The 13,703-nt window shown below is 46.0% G+C and overlaps 1 protein-coding gene across 1 annotated transcript; it reads right to left on the bottom strand.

Annotated features, from left to right (window-relative positions):
• Nucleotides 1-975: 975 nt before the first annotated feature.
• Nucleotides 976-11,496, bottom strand: CRKL (CRK like proto-oncogene, adaptor protein). Its single transcript, XM_033174225.1, has 3 exons — nt 10,991-11,496; nt 9,167-9,629; nt 976-2,518 (listed from the first exon to the last, which is right to left on the bottom strand). The coding sequence occupies exons 1-3, from the start codon at nt 11,323-11,325 to the stop codon at nt 2,384-2,386; spliced, it is 933 nt and encodes a 310-aa protein (XP_033030116.1). The 5' UTR covers nt 11,326-11,496; the 3' UTR covers nt 976-2,383.
• Nucleotides 11,497-13,703: the final 2,207 nt, after the last annotated feature.

A 13,703-nucleotide genomic window follows, 5' to 3' on the forward strand; every position in this document is an offset into this window, starting at 1 on the left:
TCTGTCCCTTTACAAAAAATAATGGTCGGGGGCCCCCCAAGAGGCCCAACCAAACAGGAGATTCCCTTTGATGCATTCCTGCCTGATTTGTAAACAATCATGATTTCTATCGGCACTTTTGCCAGTCCCCCCCCCCTCGATCAGGGATCCATTCATCTGTACAGCAGGATAAGGGAAAACCTTCCCAAGATGGTTTTGACAGCAGACATTTCAACCAATTACTAATCTGAAACCCAACCCTATGCACACTCACTGAGGGAGCAAGTCTTACTGAGATAAATGGGACTTACTTCTGAGTAAACATGCCAAGGAATGCACTGCAAGGCTTTTTGGCACCTTACATCGTAATGCATAGATTGATGAGGTCTTGCAATTAACCAGAAACTAGCCCCAGGAAGGGACAGCAGCTTCTCCGAGACACAGCCCAGCCAGAAGCCAAGAGGAAAAACTGGTGACATTTACAGACAGATTAAACATGATTGGTTGGGAGGGGGTTTTTAAGTACGAAAATATTTTTATCAAAATAGCAAACATTCTGATGCAAGTTTTACCATCAAAATCAACTTAGTGTGCTACACTTGAGCTGCACTCGTTAGCCATGACAGAAGCCACTCTTTGGCTTCAGGTGGACTGAAAAGCTCTCACCTGCCTCAGAAGCCAGCAGCTAGTCTTGCTTGTGGTCCTGGTTAAAAACAGACACTCATGTACAGAGATTCTTATTTGCAATCCTAACATTAGTTTACCAGGCAGCATAGAGTCTGAAGATCGAGTCAAGGAAGCAACAGCTCCTTGGCTCCAACATCAGACACCTGCTGAGAGCAGGGTAAATAAAAAGCATCCCATCATGCACACACACACACACACACACACAGTGCTGCTTCTGCAGCTTTTCAAGGCAGAAGTTGCACACAGTCTATATCTATAAGCTGTCATTTAAGGACAGCTCAGGAGAGTGAGGGCCTCTATGTAGTAGGATTATCTTATTATGGCAGACTGACATTTATTGCAGCTTAAATATTCCTAAACACAAAGCTCAGTAGTACTACTCCACCGTAACTCAAGACAGATCAAGAGGGGCACCTGCCTGGCTATTCTCTAGGACAGCTGTGCTGCCGTCCATCACGGAGGGTCTTAGCACCTAAGGTGGGAAAATGCATTCTGGGAGTATCAAGGCTAGCCTAATTCACAGTATGTTTGGCAGTAAAATCGTGCTGCTTCAGACCATCAACAGTCACTACAGGGTTTTAAGGATCAGTGAACTGAACTGCTTCTCTGCAGACCTCAAAGCTGAAATGGCATCCCCCTCAGCAACTTTCATCCCAAATTAAGGCACTTTAATACTGACTTGAACATGAGGCTCCTCAGAAGTCCAAAATCCTCAAGAGACAACACGTGCCAACTAAACTTTTAAAAATAATAATCTAGGGAGTCAGTTCTTCAAGACAAAACCCACATTCAAGTTTCTGCGTTTACCATTCCTCGTTATGATAGTTAGAATCTAACAGAGACATTTGTACAGAAGGGCACAGGAGAGTTAAAAGGTTTAAATGGCAAAAACTTTTCATTACGTCTATATTCCCGTTGGAGATTATCAATGGTTGGTGGTTTTGCTTTTTAAAAGAGGCAGAAAGTGCCAATTTCAACCAAGCTTGTGAAAGACTATCTTTTAAAATCTTGCGTCTAGTGACTGTCAGATTCAGCTTAAAAAAAAACAACTGCCATGGTTCTGCAAACAAAACAGCAAAATTTTAGACAAGTGTATGGCAAAACAGACCAGTTATGTGTCACGGTTATAAATAGAAGAACCTGCTCAATGCAATTCCTTAAAATGACATTTTGCTGCCATCCCAAAACTTGTTTCTAGGTCAACGACAAACTCACAGAACTGTCTTGCTAATAATACACAAGCATCAATTATAGCCTAAAGACACTATTATTCTAACTGCTTAAACAGATTATTTCCTCTCAAATCAAGTGTTCCCTGCCCTGGAAGGAAAAATAAAATTAGGTTCTGGACAAAGTTGCTTAGAATTCTCCTCCTGAGTAGAATGTTGCCCATGGACAGAAACCTTGGCCAGGTCAGCTGAAGTTCCACCCCCTGTTCTTCTGCCTGGGTGACATCACCAATCTTCTGGAGCTTAAGGTCCAAGATCCTTCCAGGTGATACTTTTAAGTTTTGGATGACGTCATTGCTGCACGAGGGCCCACAAGCAACTTCAGCTGTATGCATTCCAAACAGATACTACAGGGCTGTCAAATTGCAGCAAGCTGGAAAAAATGGACAATGCTTACAAGGCGCCATTAACAGTCATCATTGCACTTCCGATGATGCTCATGATAGCCAGGAAAATGAAGCAGCAACAGAGAAATGGGCCAACAGGAATCATTCGTTTTCATCAGGATTCTGAGGGTCAATTATTTTGACGTGTGTGAAAGGAAAGAGCCCTTTTCTACCATGAACTTCTCCTTCCCATTGACCATTGATATTCATCCTTGTGACCTTCACGATGTCACCAACCTGCAAAGTTGAAAGGGGGAGGGGAACACCTTAGGACATGGCTGGAAACAGTCAAATTATTTCAATGTACAGGTACTATACCTCAGAGAACATTTCTGAGGTTTCTTGGTTCTGAGAAAAATGAAGCTTAACCACAGGAAGTATCATTCATGGCCTGCTACAAGGTGGCAGTGGCTGGTGGTCACAAAAGCCACCCTGGGAAGAGCAGCCCGTGGAAACTGGCCTGTTCCCCCCCCCCTCCAGTCCAGTCCAGCCCCCAGGCTTGGAAAAAAGCACCCCAATGTCATTTGAGAAAATGAGATATGAATGACACTAAAAGCCCCAGTTCTGTTTCTTCTTTGGGGAAGGAAGGTCCAGAAACCATTGAAAGGGTAAAATTAACATAAGGTAAAATAGCACAAGACATGAGGAGGCATTTCATAGAGGTGAAAACCTACAACTCTTAAACTAACAGCAACTAAGAAGCAGCACCTTCTTCCCACAGCAACCAAGTGAGAAAAGCTACGCTGGACCAAAACAAGAGCCCACCTGTTTCCTGCAGTGGCTGCCCTCAAATTGCCAAGTGAAGCTGAGTAAGGAGTTTAAACAGGCCCAGCTGCAATCCCAAGAAAATCTGTGTAGGTTTCCTATAATGCCAGTTCTTTCTTTTACTCTGTTATGAAGATTGGGGCAATTATAAGTTGAGAGGAGTGCTTGTTCTTCTGGATGACCTAAAAGTATTAGTGGGTCGAAGGGTTATAATGGCTGGCAGGAGCATTAGATGCCATTTCAGAATGTTTGCACTTTATTTTAATTTTAACAATTTTAAATTGTTTTTTTAAACAAATACAAGAGCTATTTAACACTTATCCAGCAGTACATGGAATGCTGTTTGTTTTATCCACTGACCCTACACATAAAACTTACACATTCAACGTTTAAACATACTACTTAATGTACCCTCTCCACTGAGAATATTGAGTGGTTAGTATAACAAGGTTTTGATTTTGGTCATTAACATAGTTAATTTAAGGCCAAAACTGAAAGAAAAGAAGCCCCTCTTGGGAGTCTCTGAGCTACTTCATTTTATAACTTTTTACACACCCAGAGTAGCTTGCAATAATTAAAAAAGATCAGACAAAAGTAGGACACATAATAATACTAGGAACTTCTTAAGACAAAATAAAACTCGATCCCAGAGCAGAAAGCAGAAATCCGTGATGTGCAGGAGGGGGGAAGCTGAACTAGGCAGGAGGCAGGAAAGGACGGGGCAGCCTCTGCCTGGATGGCATCTTCTGCAAACTTTCAACTTGGATCACAAAGCCATAATTATAGACACCATAAAGTTTGGCAGTGCTTGGGAATTCAATTTCAACAGAGGGGCAGGATACAGAACAGCCTGTACTCAGGTAGAAATCAGCAACCAAGACCTGGCTCACCAGTTCACAGGTTCCCACCACCCCATATTTCTGGAACACACACCTCAAGGAAATATGTAGTGCCCCCCTCCATTAGCCTTCAGGAAAGCCCTGAAGAATTTGTTATTCTGATCTACATTCGGGTGGTTTTATCACTGATCAGTTTATTTTTATTTTTATTTTTTTAACAATGTTTCTTTATTGATCAGTTTATTTTTGATCAGTTTATTTTTAAATGTTGGAATTTTAATATTGTAGAATAACTGACACATTGCAATCTGCCTTGGGATAGGAAGGCAGACGCCTTAAAGTGTAGGCTAAATATATGTTTAATAATTTCCATGACAAGCAGCAATGGGCAGACTTCAGTAGGAAAGGTGTACAAATGACTACATTGATAATTACTACCACCACTTATTATTACACCTTGTTCTTATTAATTGGACCTCTTTGCCATCAGGTCCCAGGGCGGGTTACAACAAAGCAAAAATGCAGTATTAAAATCAGTTAAAACAGTTTACAATCAGAAGAATAGGTGGGTATTTCCTGTATCAAAGGCTAGGATAAAGAAGTAGAGGCATATCAGCAGGGAGGCAATTCCACAGCTTAGATCAGGGGTCGGCAAGGCAGTTCACTCCAGCGGAGATCCCTCCGTGGGCTGGATCGCGCGTGCACCCGCAATTTCCGGCATCTGCGCGTGGACTCGCCGAGAGAGCGGGAGGCTCAATTCGGGGGCAGCTCATGAGCCGGTTAAACAACCCCTGTGGGCTGCTTGTGGCCCATGGGCCTTAGGTTGCCTACCCCTGGCTTGGATGCTGCCACAGAGAAGGCTCAACCAAGCACCCAAGAGCTGCTCAAAGGTTGTGGCCGCAACAGCAGCAGCAGCAATAACCAACACTGCATGCATTGCTCTTGCTTAAAGGTTTGCCACTGCTTGCTAGAAGATGAGGGCTGAGCTATAAATATTTTAAATAAATAAACAGTGACTATCAGGATGCAGCAGGAATGGTCTCAAGGCATGCACAAAAGAATGAGATGGCAGAAGGTCCACATTTTTACTTGCTCCCTTATGTAAAGAAATGTACCTGGTCCTAGGTAGTGAGCAACACAACCAAGTCAAAAGACAGACCGACCTTGGGCTTCTTGAGGCAGCTGACAAAGCCCCCTTGAGAACATGGATGTCAAAAGTGAGCCACGAGGAGAAGCTCTGCTGCATTTGTGAGACATCAGAGCTCTCATGTGATGCTTCCTTTCTGTCCACCTCCTCCCAAAGGGGAAAACAGAGTGGCAAGCCCAAAGCCGTATCAGAAAGATTCCTCCTCACAGGTTGAGAACCTCAGAGCCAGCAGAAGGCCAGCTATGGCCAAGTGGCCACCGGGCATCCTCCTCCTAAACAAAACTGGCATTATTACAACTCTGCTTCTCTGCTGAGCACTGTGTTGGCATTATGGTCAGATGTGTTTGTGCTGAAAGACTAATAATTTCCTTTAATTGGAACTGCCTGAGTGACCTTTCAGATATTTAAATAAGGTGGGTCCCGTGAGGTTTGGGAAAGAGAGTCATAATGAATTATTTCAATGTCAAGAAAACAGGTTGTCACTTCACTTCTATTTGGAAGACAGAAACTGGGGTGGACACCGGCATTTGGGAAGCGGGTTGGCCCCTCCAAATGAGGAAGCCTGGATGTATTTTAGGGAAATCTTGTATCACGTGCCCCAGACCATGTAGACTATAGAGACTTTGGAACGGGCAAGTCACTACAAGCTTACTCACGCCTGCCATGCTCCTCCTTTGAGCTGAGAGACACAGGGATAAAAAAGGAAAAGAGGCACCTCAGGCGCATAATTTCCTCTGACTCACTGCTAAGCCTGCAGCTAAGTTCCAATACTGTTCAAGCCACAAGTGTCAGTCAGCACAAGCCCCACAACTAATGCTTATGCCCCATTCATTCCAGTGGACCTTGCCAAGAAGGTCTGGCTGGATTCTGCCCCAAGTCACTTAATCCTCCTTTGTCCTCGCAGGTTTTACCCCGGAAATTAGCAACAAGCAGATGGAAACCACCAACAAGGAAATACCAGCCCCAAATCCTTACAAGGCTGAAGTCATCACTTAGCAGCTATCAGCCGCAGCAAAGTATTTCCACATTTAAGTTAAGCAACCCACTTAAACACTTGGATGTTAACAGTCCATGGCCACAATGGCCACAGCTAAAGAGGAACAACACACTTTCTGAAGAACTCACAGATAAGGATGACATGAAATGAAAATGTGCCAAAGAAGTTGAGTTTAACAGTGCTGGCCAGCATCTGTGGGTAGCCTCCAGCTGCTGTCGGACTCCAACTCCCATCAGCCCCCACCCCACTTAACATGGCAAAGGGTAAGGATGATGAGTTTTAGTCCAGCCTCACTGGGTGGGGTGGGTGGGTGGGTTCACTATAGTTCCCCCTACCATAATTTAAAATATCATATTTCCATTATTTGTAAAACATTTTTTTTGAGGGGGGAGAAGAAGGGAAACGAGGGAGAGAAGGAAAGCACTGGAGGGGAAAACCAAGGGAGGAAGAAAAGGGCACCTGCACAATCAATGAAATGGACAGAAAACGGAGCCAATTCTGAACACTTAGCTAGCAAGTTTGAAATGAAAATAAAATAAACTATTTCAAAACCTAGTAATGAGTCTCTTGCAAAAGGTCCAGGCTCAGTTTCCTCCACAAGGCAGGCAGGAAACAGTCATTAAGTGACTCTGAGATCAGAGAGAAGTCAAGAACTCCTTGGAGGTGCTGCAATCTAGGCATATTTTGCTCTACTTAAAAGGATTACAAGTTTCATTGTTTTCCCCACAATATAATTGCAGTAAGGCCAGGAGAAGCTTTAGAAGCCACTGCTATAACTAAAGTGAAAGGTTGTATTGCTTCACTGCAAAAATCTTATATACGTAGTTGAAATCTGCCACTGACCATTTGATGTGCTCACATTTTGCACTGACAGTAAAGATGGGCAACAGCTTCATCTTCCGAGATGTGTGCTTAAGATAAAACTGCTGACCATCTTTACTGTCTTCGCAAAAGCATTAAGCAAACATCTCAGCAACCTACTTATTTCTGTCAGTCAGTTTGGGACTCTTTGAGGAAAGTGACCAATACATTAAACTATTCTTATTCTTTTGATTTCTTATCTGTCCTTCACTGTCCAGGGCAAGTTAGAGCAGTGTTTTTCAACCACTGTTCCGCGGCACACTAGTGTGCCGCGAGATGTTGCCCGGTGTGCCGTGGGAAAAATTGAAAAATTCAAGAGAATTACTTTATATATAGTCAATATAGGCACAGAGTTAAATTTTTTAACATTTTCTAATGGTGGTGTGCCTCGTGATTTTTTTCATGAAACAAGTGTGCCTTTGCCCAAAAAAGGTTGAAAAACACTGAGTTAGAGGAACTTAAAAATACAAATTCAGAAACAGTTTAAGTCTACAGAAGATATATCTCACTATTTATTATTTTACTGTATCTGAGTACAACCCTTCAAGAAATGCCATTATAGACCAATTTCCTGTTACTTATATATTGCACTGTTATTTGCCCTAGATGCCGAGAAATTACATGCACACTTTTTAAATGAACTTTGTTAAAGAACTGAACCAAGTTTTATGTGCAGTAAATATGGTGGATATGGATTTTATTGACGACATATTTTAATGTACGGTATCAATGTACATTTTATTATTTTAACTATTAGTCTGTGGTATGAACTGATGGGAAGTTTGCAAAGGCTACGTGCAGTAAGGTTTATTACTATGGGCTGGTTAATAGCAGTTCTCCTTTGATTCTGGACTAGTCAGAACTCATCCTCAAACTGTGGCTGCTGCAGTGTAAGGCGGCTGCCAAGAGAAACTGGAAGAGATTCAGAAGGTCAGTAAAGATAGTCAGGGGGATGCCGGGCAAGTCCTATGAGGAAAGGCTGAAGGGACTGCTGAAACCTGAGCTTGGTGAGGCTGTAGGGAAGGACGAGATCTAATGGACTTTAAGTCACAGAAAGCTGGATTTTAGTTGAACATGAGGAGGAACTTCTTAACAGTGAGAGTAATTCAGTAATGCAGTCAATGACAGAGAGGAGTGGTGATGCTGAGCTCTACCTGATGGGGAGGCTTTGAGCAGAGGCTGGGCAACCATGTGTTCTGAATTTCCTGTATGGAACAGAGAGCTAGACTAGACAAGGTCCTTTAGGACACCCCACCTGTGAATACACACACATGAATTTCACTGACCAAAACTGAGCAGCAGATGAGGTGGGCAGACCTGCAGCCAAGGCTGATTTCTGCAACAAACTACAGTACCAGCAACAACCCAGACTCATGAGCAGCCACGACTTGTTTCCTACTGCATTTCACTCAAGTGACCAAAGTGGCTGGCTCTGTTTTAGGCCAGGATTTGTAGGGAGTGAACTTAACCAGGACACTACACCAGACTTGGAAACTACAACTAATCCAGAATGTGGCTGCTAGACTGGTGACTAGAAGTGGCTGCTGGGACCATATAACACCGGTCCTAAAGGATCTTCACTGGCTCCTAGTAGGTTTCTGAGCACAATTCAAAGTGTTTGCTGACCTTTAAAGCCCTAAATGGCCTCAGCCCTGTATACCTGAAGGTGTGTCTCCATCCCCATCATTCAGCCTGGACATGGAGGTCCAGCTCCGAGGGCCTTCTGGCGGTTCCCTCCCTGTGAGAAGCGAAGTTACAGGGAACCAGGCAGAGGGCCTTCTCGGTGGTGGTGCCCACCTGTGGAATGCCCTCTGATCAGATGTCAAGGAAATAAACAACTATCTGACTTTTAGAAGACATCTGAAGGCAGCCCTGTTTAGGGAAGTTTTTAATGTTTGATGTTTTATCGTGTTTTCAATATTCTGTTGAGAGCTGTTCAGTGTTGCTGGGGATACCCAGCCAGATGGGCAGGATATAAAAATAATGATGATGCGATAATGACGTGTGAGGCTGCTTTCTCCCCACTGCCAATCCAATGTTTGACCTAGGGTTGCAGCCCTGTGAACCCTCCCTGGCACCTGCTAGCCAAGATTCCTGAAGCTGAATTCTGGAGATGCCAGAGTCAACATGGAAAGCAGGCACCCTCCTGGTCACAGGCCCATATGCAACTATACGCGAATGCAAAAATAGCATAAAACCCCCATAATGGAAAGACTGCAGACACTCCCTTTAGATAGGATAGCCAAGCCTCACGTCCAGCCAACTGAAAAGCTTACCTCTAGCGCCAAGGCAGTCTTGTCGTAAGCACATGGAACTCTCTTTTGAATCGCTTTGGCAAAGACTGGTCCATTCTGTGTGGATGGAAGGGGAGTGATGACTGCCCCAGGCGTATTGGCTATGTTGGGAAGAGGGCTGGCCGTCTGAGGCTGAGCATAAGCATGGGCAGGCTCAGGAATCCCGTAGCTGTTGGAATTCCTGTTCCTGTTTCCGTGTGGGGAAGATCTGACAAGCTTCTCGACATAAGGAACAGGAATCATCCCAACACGGCCATCTTTGTTTCTGGCACTCCACCACTGTTCTTCAGGCTTCTCTACAATGACCAGGATCTCCCCCTTTTTAAATGGCAGATCCTCTGCATCGTTTCCAGCAAAGTCATAAAGAGTCCGGACGTATTCCACGTTATCTTCCGCAGCAGTCATGATGGGGGCTGATCCAGATCCCATCAGTGCAGCTGGATACCTAAAGAAGACAGGAGGGTTAGTAGCAGATATCTGATCTCTTAAATTAGGGTTGAAATGTTTGAGGGAATTCTTTGTGGCTAGTGTACAAGTCATACTCAATAGAAGTCTCCCTGGGGGGAAAACATACGTGAATCATATTCATTGGCCCTGTTGAACACAGCAGCAACTACTACTGAAGCAGGAGAGGCTAGAGCTCAGTGTCCGTTTTTTTGCGGGGGGGGGGGGGGGTACGGATGGAAACAATAATCTCAGAAGTGACAGGGCAGTGCACAGCTATGCCCCTTTCTACCAACAGAACAGCTATTTAGAAGTGTAACACAGCTTTAGGGAACAGCTACTTTCATAAAATACAGGCTGTTTGGTTTTGAAGCACCCATGTCTACGTCATTCAACCAATTGTCTTGCCAAATCCAGAAGATGTCCTATCCTGCTGGTTGGCTTCTTCCTTACCTGACCACTAAGCCACCTCATGTAACATTTTATGAGAACTTGTCATCTCCCTATTTGGAGAGACAAGCAGAAGCGAGAAGAAATTTCATACGTTATGATGAGGTGCCGTTACCCAAATCAGGAAACAGATTCCAAATGCTTAAGGTTTCCAGCAACCAGAATAGTTCACAGATTGTGAAGAGGGGCATGGCTAGCTACAACCTAGTTAAAGTGAGGGGAAGCTGTGAAATGCAGCATGACTGAAGACAGGAGTAGCACCCCGCAGCTGCACTTCCTGATGTGACCAGGGCAATGGTGGGCAAGGAAAGCAATGGGCAATGATATGGGGGGGGGGCAGGTTTGATGACAAGGCAGGGTGAAAAAATATTATTTATTTACTTATAACTTCAAGGTTGTTTAACTTGTTTTTCAGAACATCCAAGTGTAAATTGTGACACGTGCACAAGGCAACCGCACATGTTTCCTCTTCTCACAAGTAGAGAGAAAAGCAAGTTGACAGCCATACCCATCAATTTGGGATGCCCACATCCAGTATGAGATTAAGGGATACAACAGCCCTCACATGGAGTAGGAACATCTGGGGAAACACCTGCCGCATCTCAGCAGCATGAGAAGATGAAGACATATGCGCCTATCAGAGGTGGCTCCATGGGCCTTTTTGCATGCACACATATACAGATTCCCCATGGCCACCCTGTGACCTCCTACAGACGCAGGAGCTGCAGTAGCCCTGAGCTAGCCCTGTACTGTGGCACAAGGAGGAGAGCAAGCACCCCAAAGGCCATCATGGGCCACTTAGTCGTGGCACCTGGCGGGGCTTCAGGAGAGCTCCTGCTGCTGCCTCGGGATGCCAGTGGCTGGCTGTGGGGGGTGTATGCATGCGAGGAGCCTCCGTGCCTCCTTCCTGACCTGGGCGCGGGCTCGATGAGGGTGGTGGTGTCCAGGTAGTGGATCTTGTAGAAGTCGAGGAGAGCCGGCAGGTGCTCGAACTCCTGGTCGCCGATCTTGAAGCGCCTCCCGGGCAGCGAGTTGATGATGTAGTGAGAGACGCGCGAGTTCTCCGAGACGGACAGGACGTAGTCGCCGGGGCAGGTGGCCGAGTCCCGCACCAGGAAGGTCCCGTGGCGCTGCCCCTGCAGGCGCCCCTGGGCCTCCTGCCGTGACAGCGGGCCCGCGTACCACGACGAGCGGTCCGACGGGTCGAAGCGCGCTGCCGACGCCACCGACGAGGACGACGAAGACATGGCGAGGGAGGGAAGGAAGGAAGGCCGCGGGGCCGGGGGAAGCGAAGGCTGGCAGAGGGGCGAGGCTGCGGCGGGCCTCCTGCTCCTCCTGCTCAGCTCAGGCGGCGCATCCCGCTCGCCCTTCGCCCCTCGGGAGGAGCGGCCGGCTCTTTCAAGGCCCTGCCCGCCAAGCTCGCCTCAGCCGCTCTCGGATCCTCCGTCCGCCAGAGCGCAGCGCCAAAATGGCCGCCCAGGCCGGAGCGGGAGGGAAAGGGGCGCCCGAAGCCACGCCCGACGCGCAGGCGCGGAAGGGAAGGAAGGGCGCGAGGGAGACGCCGGGCGTCAAAAGGGGCTGGGCTCCCGAGCTTCAAATTTTTTATTTTTACCCACCTGCCGCATTTGGTCGTTGCGCAGGCGCGGAGAGAGCCCCGCCGCTCCTCCTCCCAGAGATAGCGAGTATGGGGAAAAGGTAACTCCTAGAGCGGCAGCTTCCGGCCGTTTCCTAGCGACGTCCGTCCCGAGGCCCGAAAGCTTCTCGTGAGATGCAAAAACCTTGTCATTCCAGAGCAGGCGACCCCGCTCAAATCCTTCTCCTCCATACCGCACGCAAACATACTGTGGACGGATGATCTGTGAGAGACCGGAGCCCAGCCCAGCCGCATGTCGCCCACTGGAAGCCTTTTAGGGTCGGGCCGTTGGGGTTAGGCTCTTCTTTGCTTCCGCCACAACTCGCGCGCCTTCCAGCTGTTTTGGACTACAACTCCCATCGGCCCCCCCGTCCTCATGCTGCCGAGGGGTCTGATGGGAGTTGTAGTCGAAAACAGCTGGGAGGCGTGCGAGTTGTTGGGGAAGCAAAGGCTGGTCCCGACGAGCATCATGCTGTGCTGACACGCACACATACACTTTAAATTAAAAATCAGTTCTAATTTTTAATGGCTTGTTTTCTGCCGCCAAGTGCAGTAGTGGCCAAGTTTGTAAGAAGCTTGCGCTGTTATGCAACTGACACACTTTTATTTCTGACTTCCTTCCTCCCCTTCCTATTTAATACCATGGGTGCTATGAATAAATTCTATGCTGCTTTTAAAACTCCACTTCTTTCCCTGGGAGATCTTTCCACTGTTCACAGTCATTTTTATTTATTTTTTGAATTTATATGCCGCCCTATACCTGGAGGTCTCATGCTAATGCTTGATTCATGCAAAACTCAGAGGTTTACACCCACACCCGCATGGGATTGTATAATATTAATGTTTTGATTAGACAATCTCCTGCAGCAATTCCTGATGTTCCCAGGAAGTCCATAATGAGGGGGCCTTTCCCAGTGGCTGTTCTTTAGAGCCCAGAGCCGAGCCATCACAATAGTTTCATCCTCCATTTATCTCCAGTTAGAATTTATCTAACTGCCTTTTAAAGTTGTCTGCCTTGGCTGCCATCATGTTGCGGTGACAGCTGGTTTAAGAGGCTTCTGCTGTTAAACCTCCTATCCCTTTCTCCCCTCTGGTACACAGTGGGTGACACATGCACCCACCCTGTTTTAAGTGCACAGCCCCAGCCCCAACCACGCAACCTGAAACTGCCCCGTTCTTCCATCAGAGTTCCTTACTTCCTGCTTATTTTATCTGGCTTCTTAAAAGTGTTTCCCACTTTTTCAGCGTAGTTTCAGAACAAATGAGAGTGGCATCACTTTAATTCATTAAGAAATAATTTGTGTGGTTTTTAAAAAAATCTTTTTTTCCAGGCTGTGTGTTTATTTTTTACACCCCCATATATATATGTGGGTGTGGGTGTGTTGGGATGTATGTCTACACACACAGTGCAAAATCCTCCATATGCCTACTTGAGAGTAACCTCATCCAGTGCTTTTTTTCTTTAAAAAATGTTTAGGGGTACTCTCATTTTGACTCAAGAAAACCACCATTTTATAGGTCAAACCGGGAAAATTAAATACAGTAAATTTACAAAAGTACAAAGTTTCACAAAATGTTTACGAGTATGCGTACCCCTGCATCCCCCCCAGAAAAAGCACTGACCTCATCACACCCAGTGAAGCTTTTTAGTAGACATGCTTAAGATTGGAAATTCTGACCTAGTGAAAATTGAAGCAGGCCAGTTTTTAATCTGGATTCATTAACTCTTTCATTAACCCTTTTATCACTGGTTGGTTCCACCCTCCAAGAGAAAAAATTATGCCCCCCCCTGCTCTAGAACCTTTGCAGCACCTCAGCGGTTCTTTAGGCAAACTTTAAAGTCTCACTCCATTTTAGAATAGGACACTGAAAGAGCTCAATGATACCCCAAGGAAGGTCATATCATTTGAGCTCTGCTTCAGTAACTTCAAAAAGCTGCCTTGTCTCAGGCAAGGTCATTGGTCCACATAGCTCAGGAATAGGGGTAGAAAA

Source organism: Lacerta agilis, chromosome 17, assembly GCF_009819535.1.
Source record: "Lacerta agilis isolate rLacAgi1 chromosome 17, rLacAgi1.pri, whole genome shotgun sequence".
Taxonomy (NCBI): Eukaryota; Metazoa; Chordata; class Lepidosauria; order Squamata; family Lacertidae; genus Lacerta; species Lacerta agilis.

Excerpts from the sequence above, each read along its gene's own strand:
- CRKL (XM_033174225.1), bottom strand. The coding sequence starts at position 11,325 with ATGTCTTCGTCGTCCTCGTCGGTGGCGTCGGCAGCGCGCTTCGACCCG. Across the intron at positions 9,630-10,990 it reads CTCATCGAGCCCGCGCCCAG|GTATCCAGCTGCACTGATGG; the intron begins GTCAGGAAGGAG and ends TGTCTTCTTTAG. Across the intron at positions 2,519-9,166 it reads AGACTGCCTTGGCGCTAGAG|GTTGGTGACATCGTGAAGGT; the intron begins GTAAGCTTTTCA and ends TCAACTTTGCAG.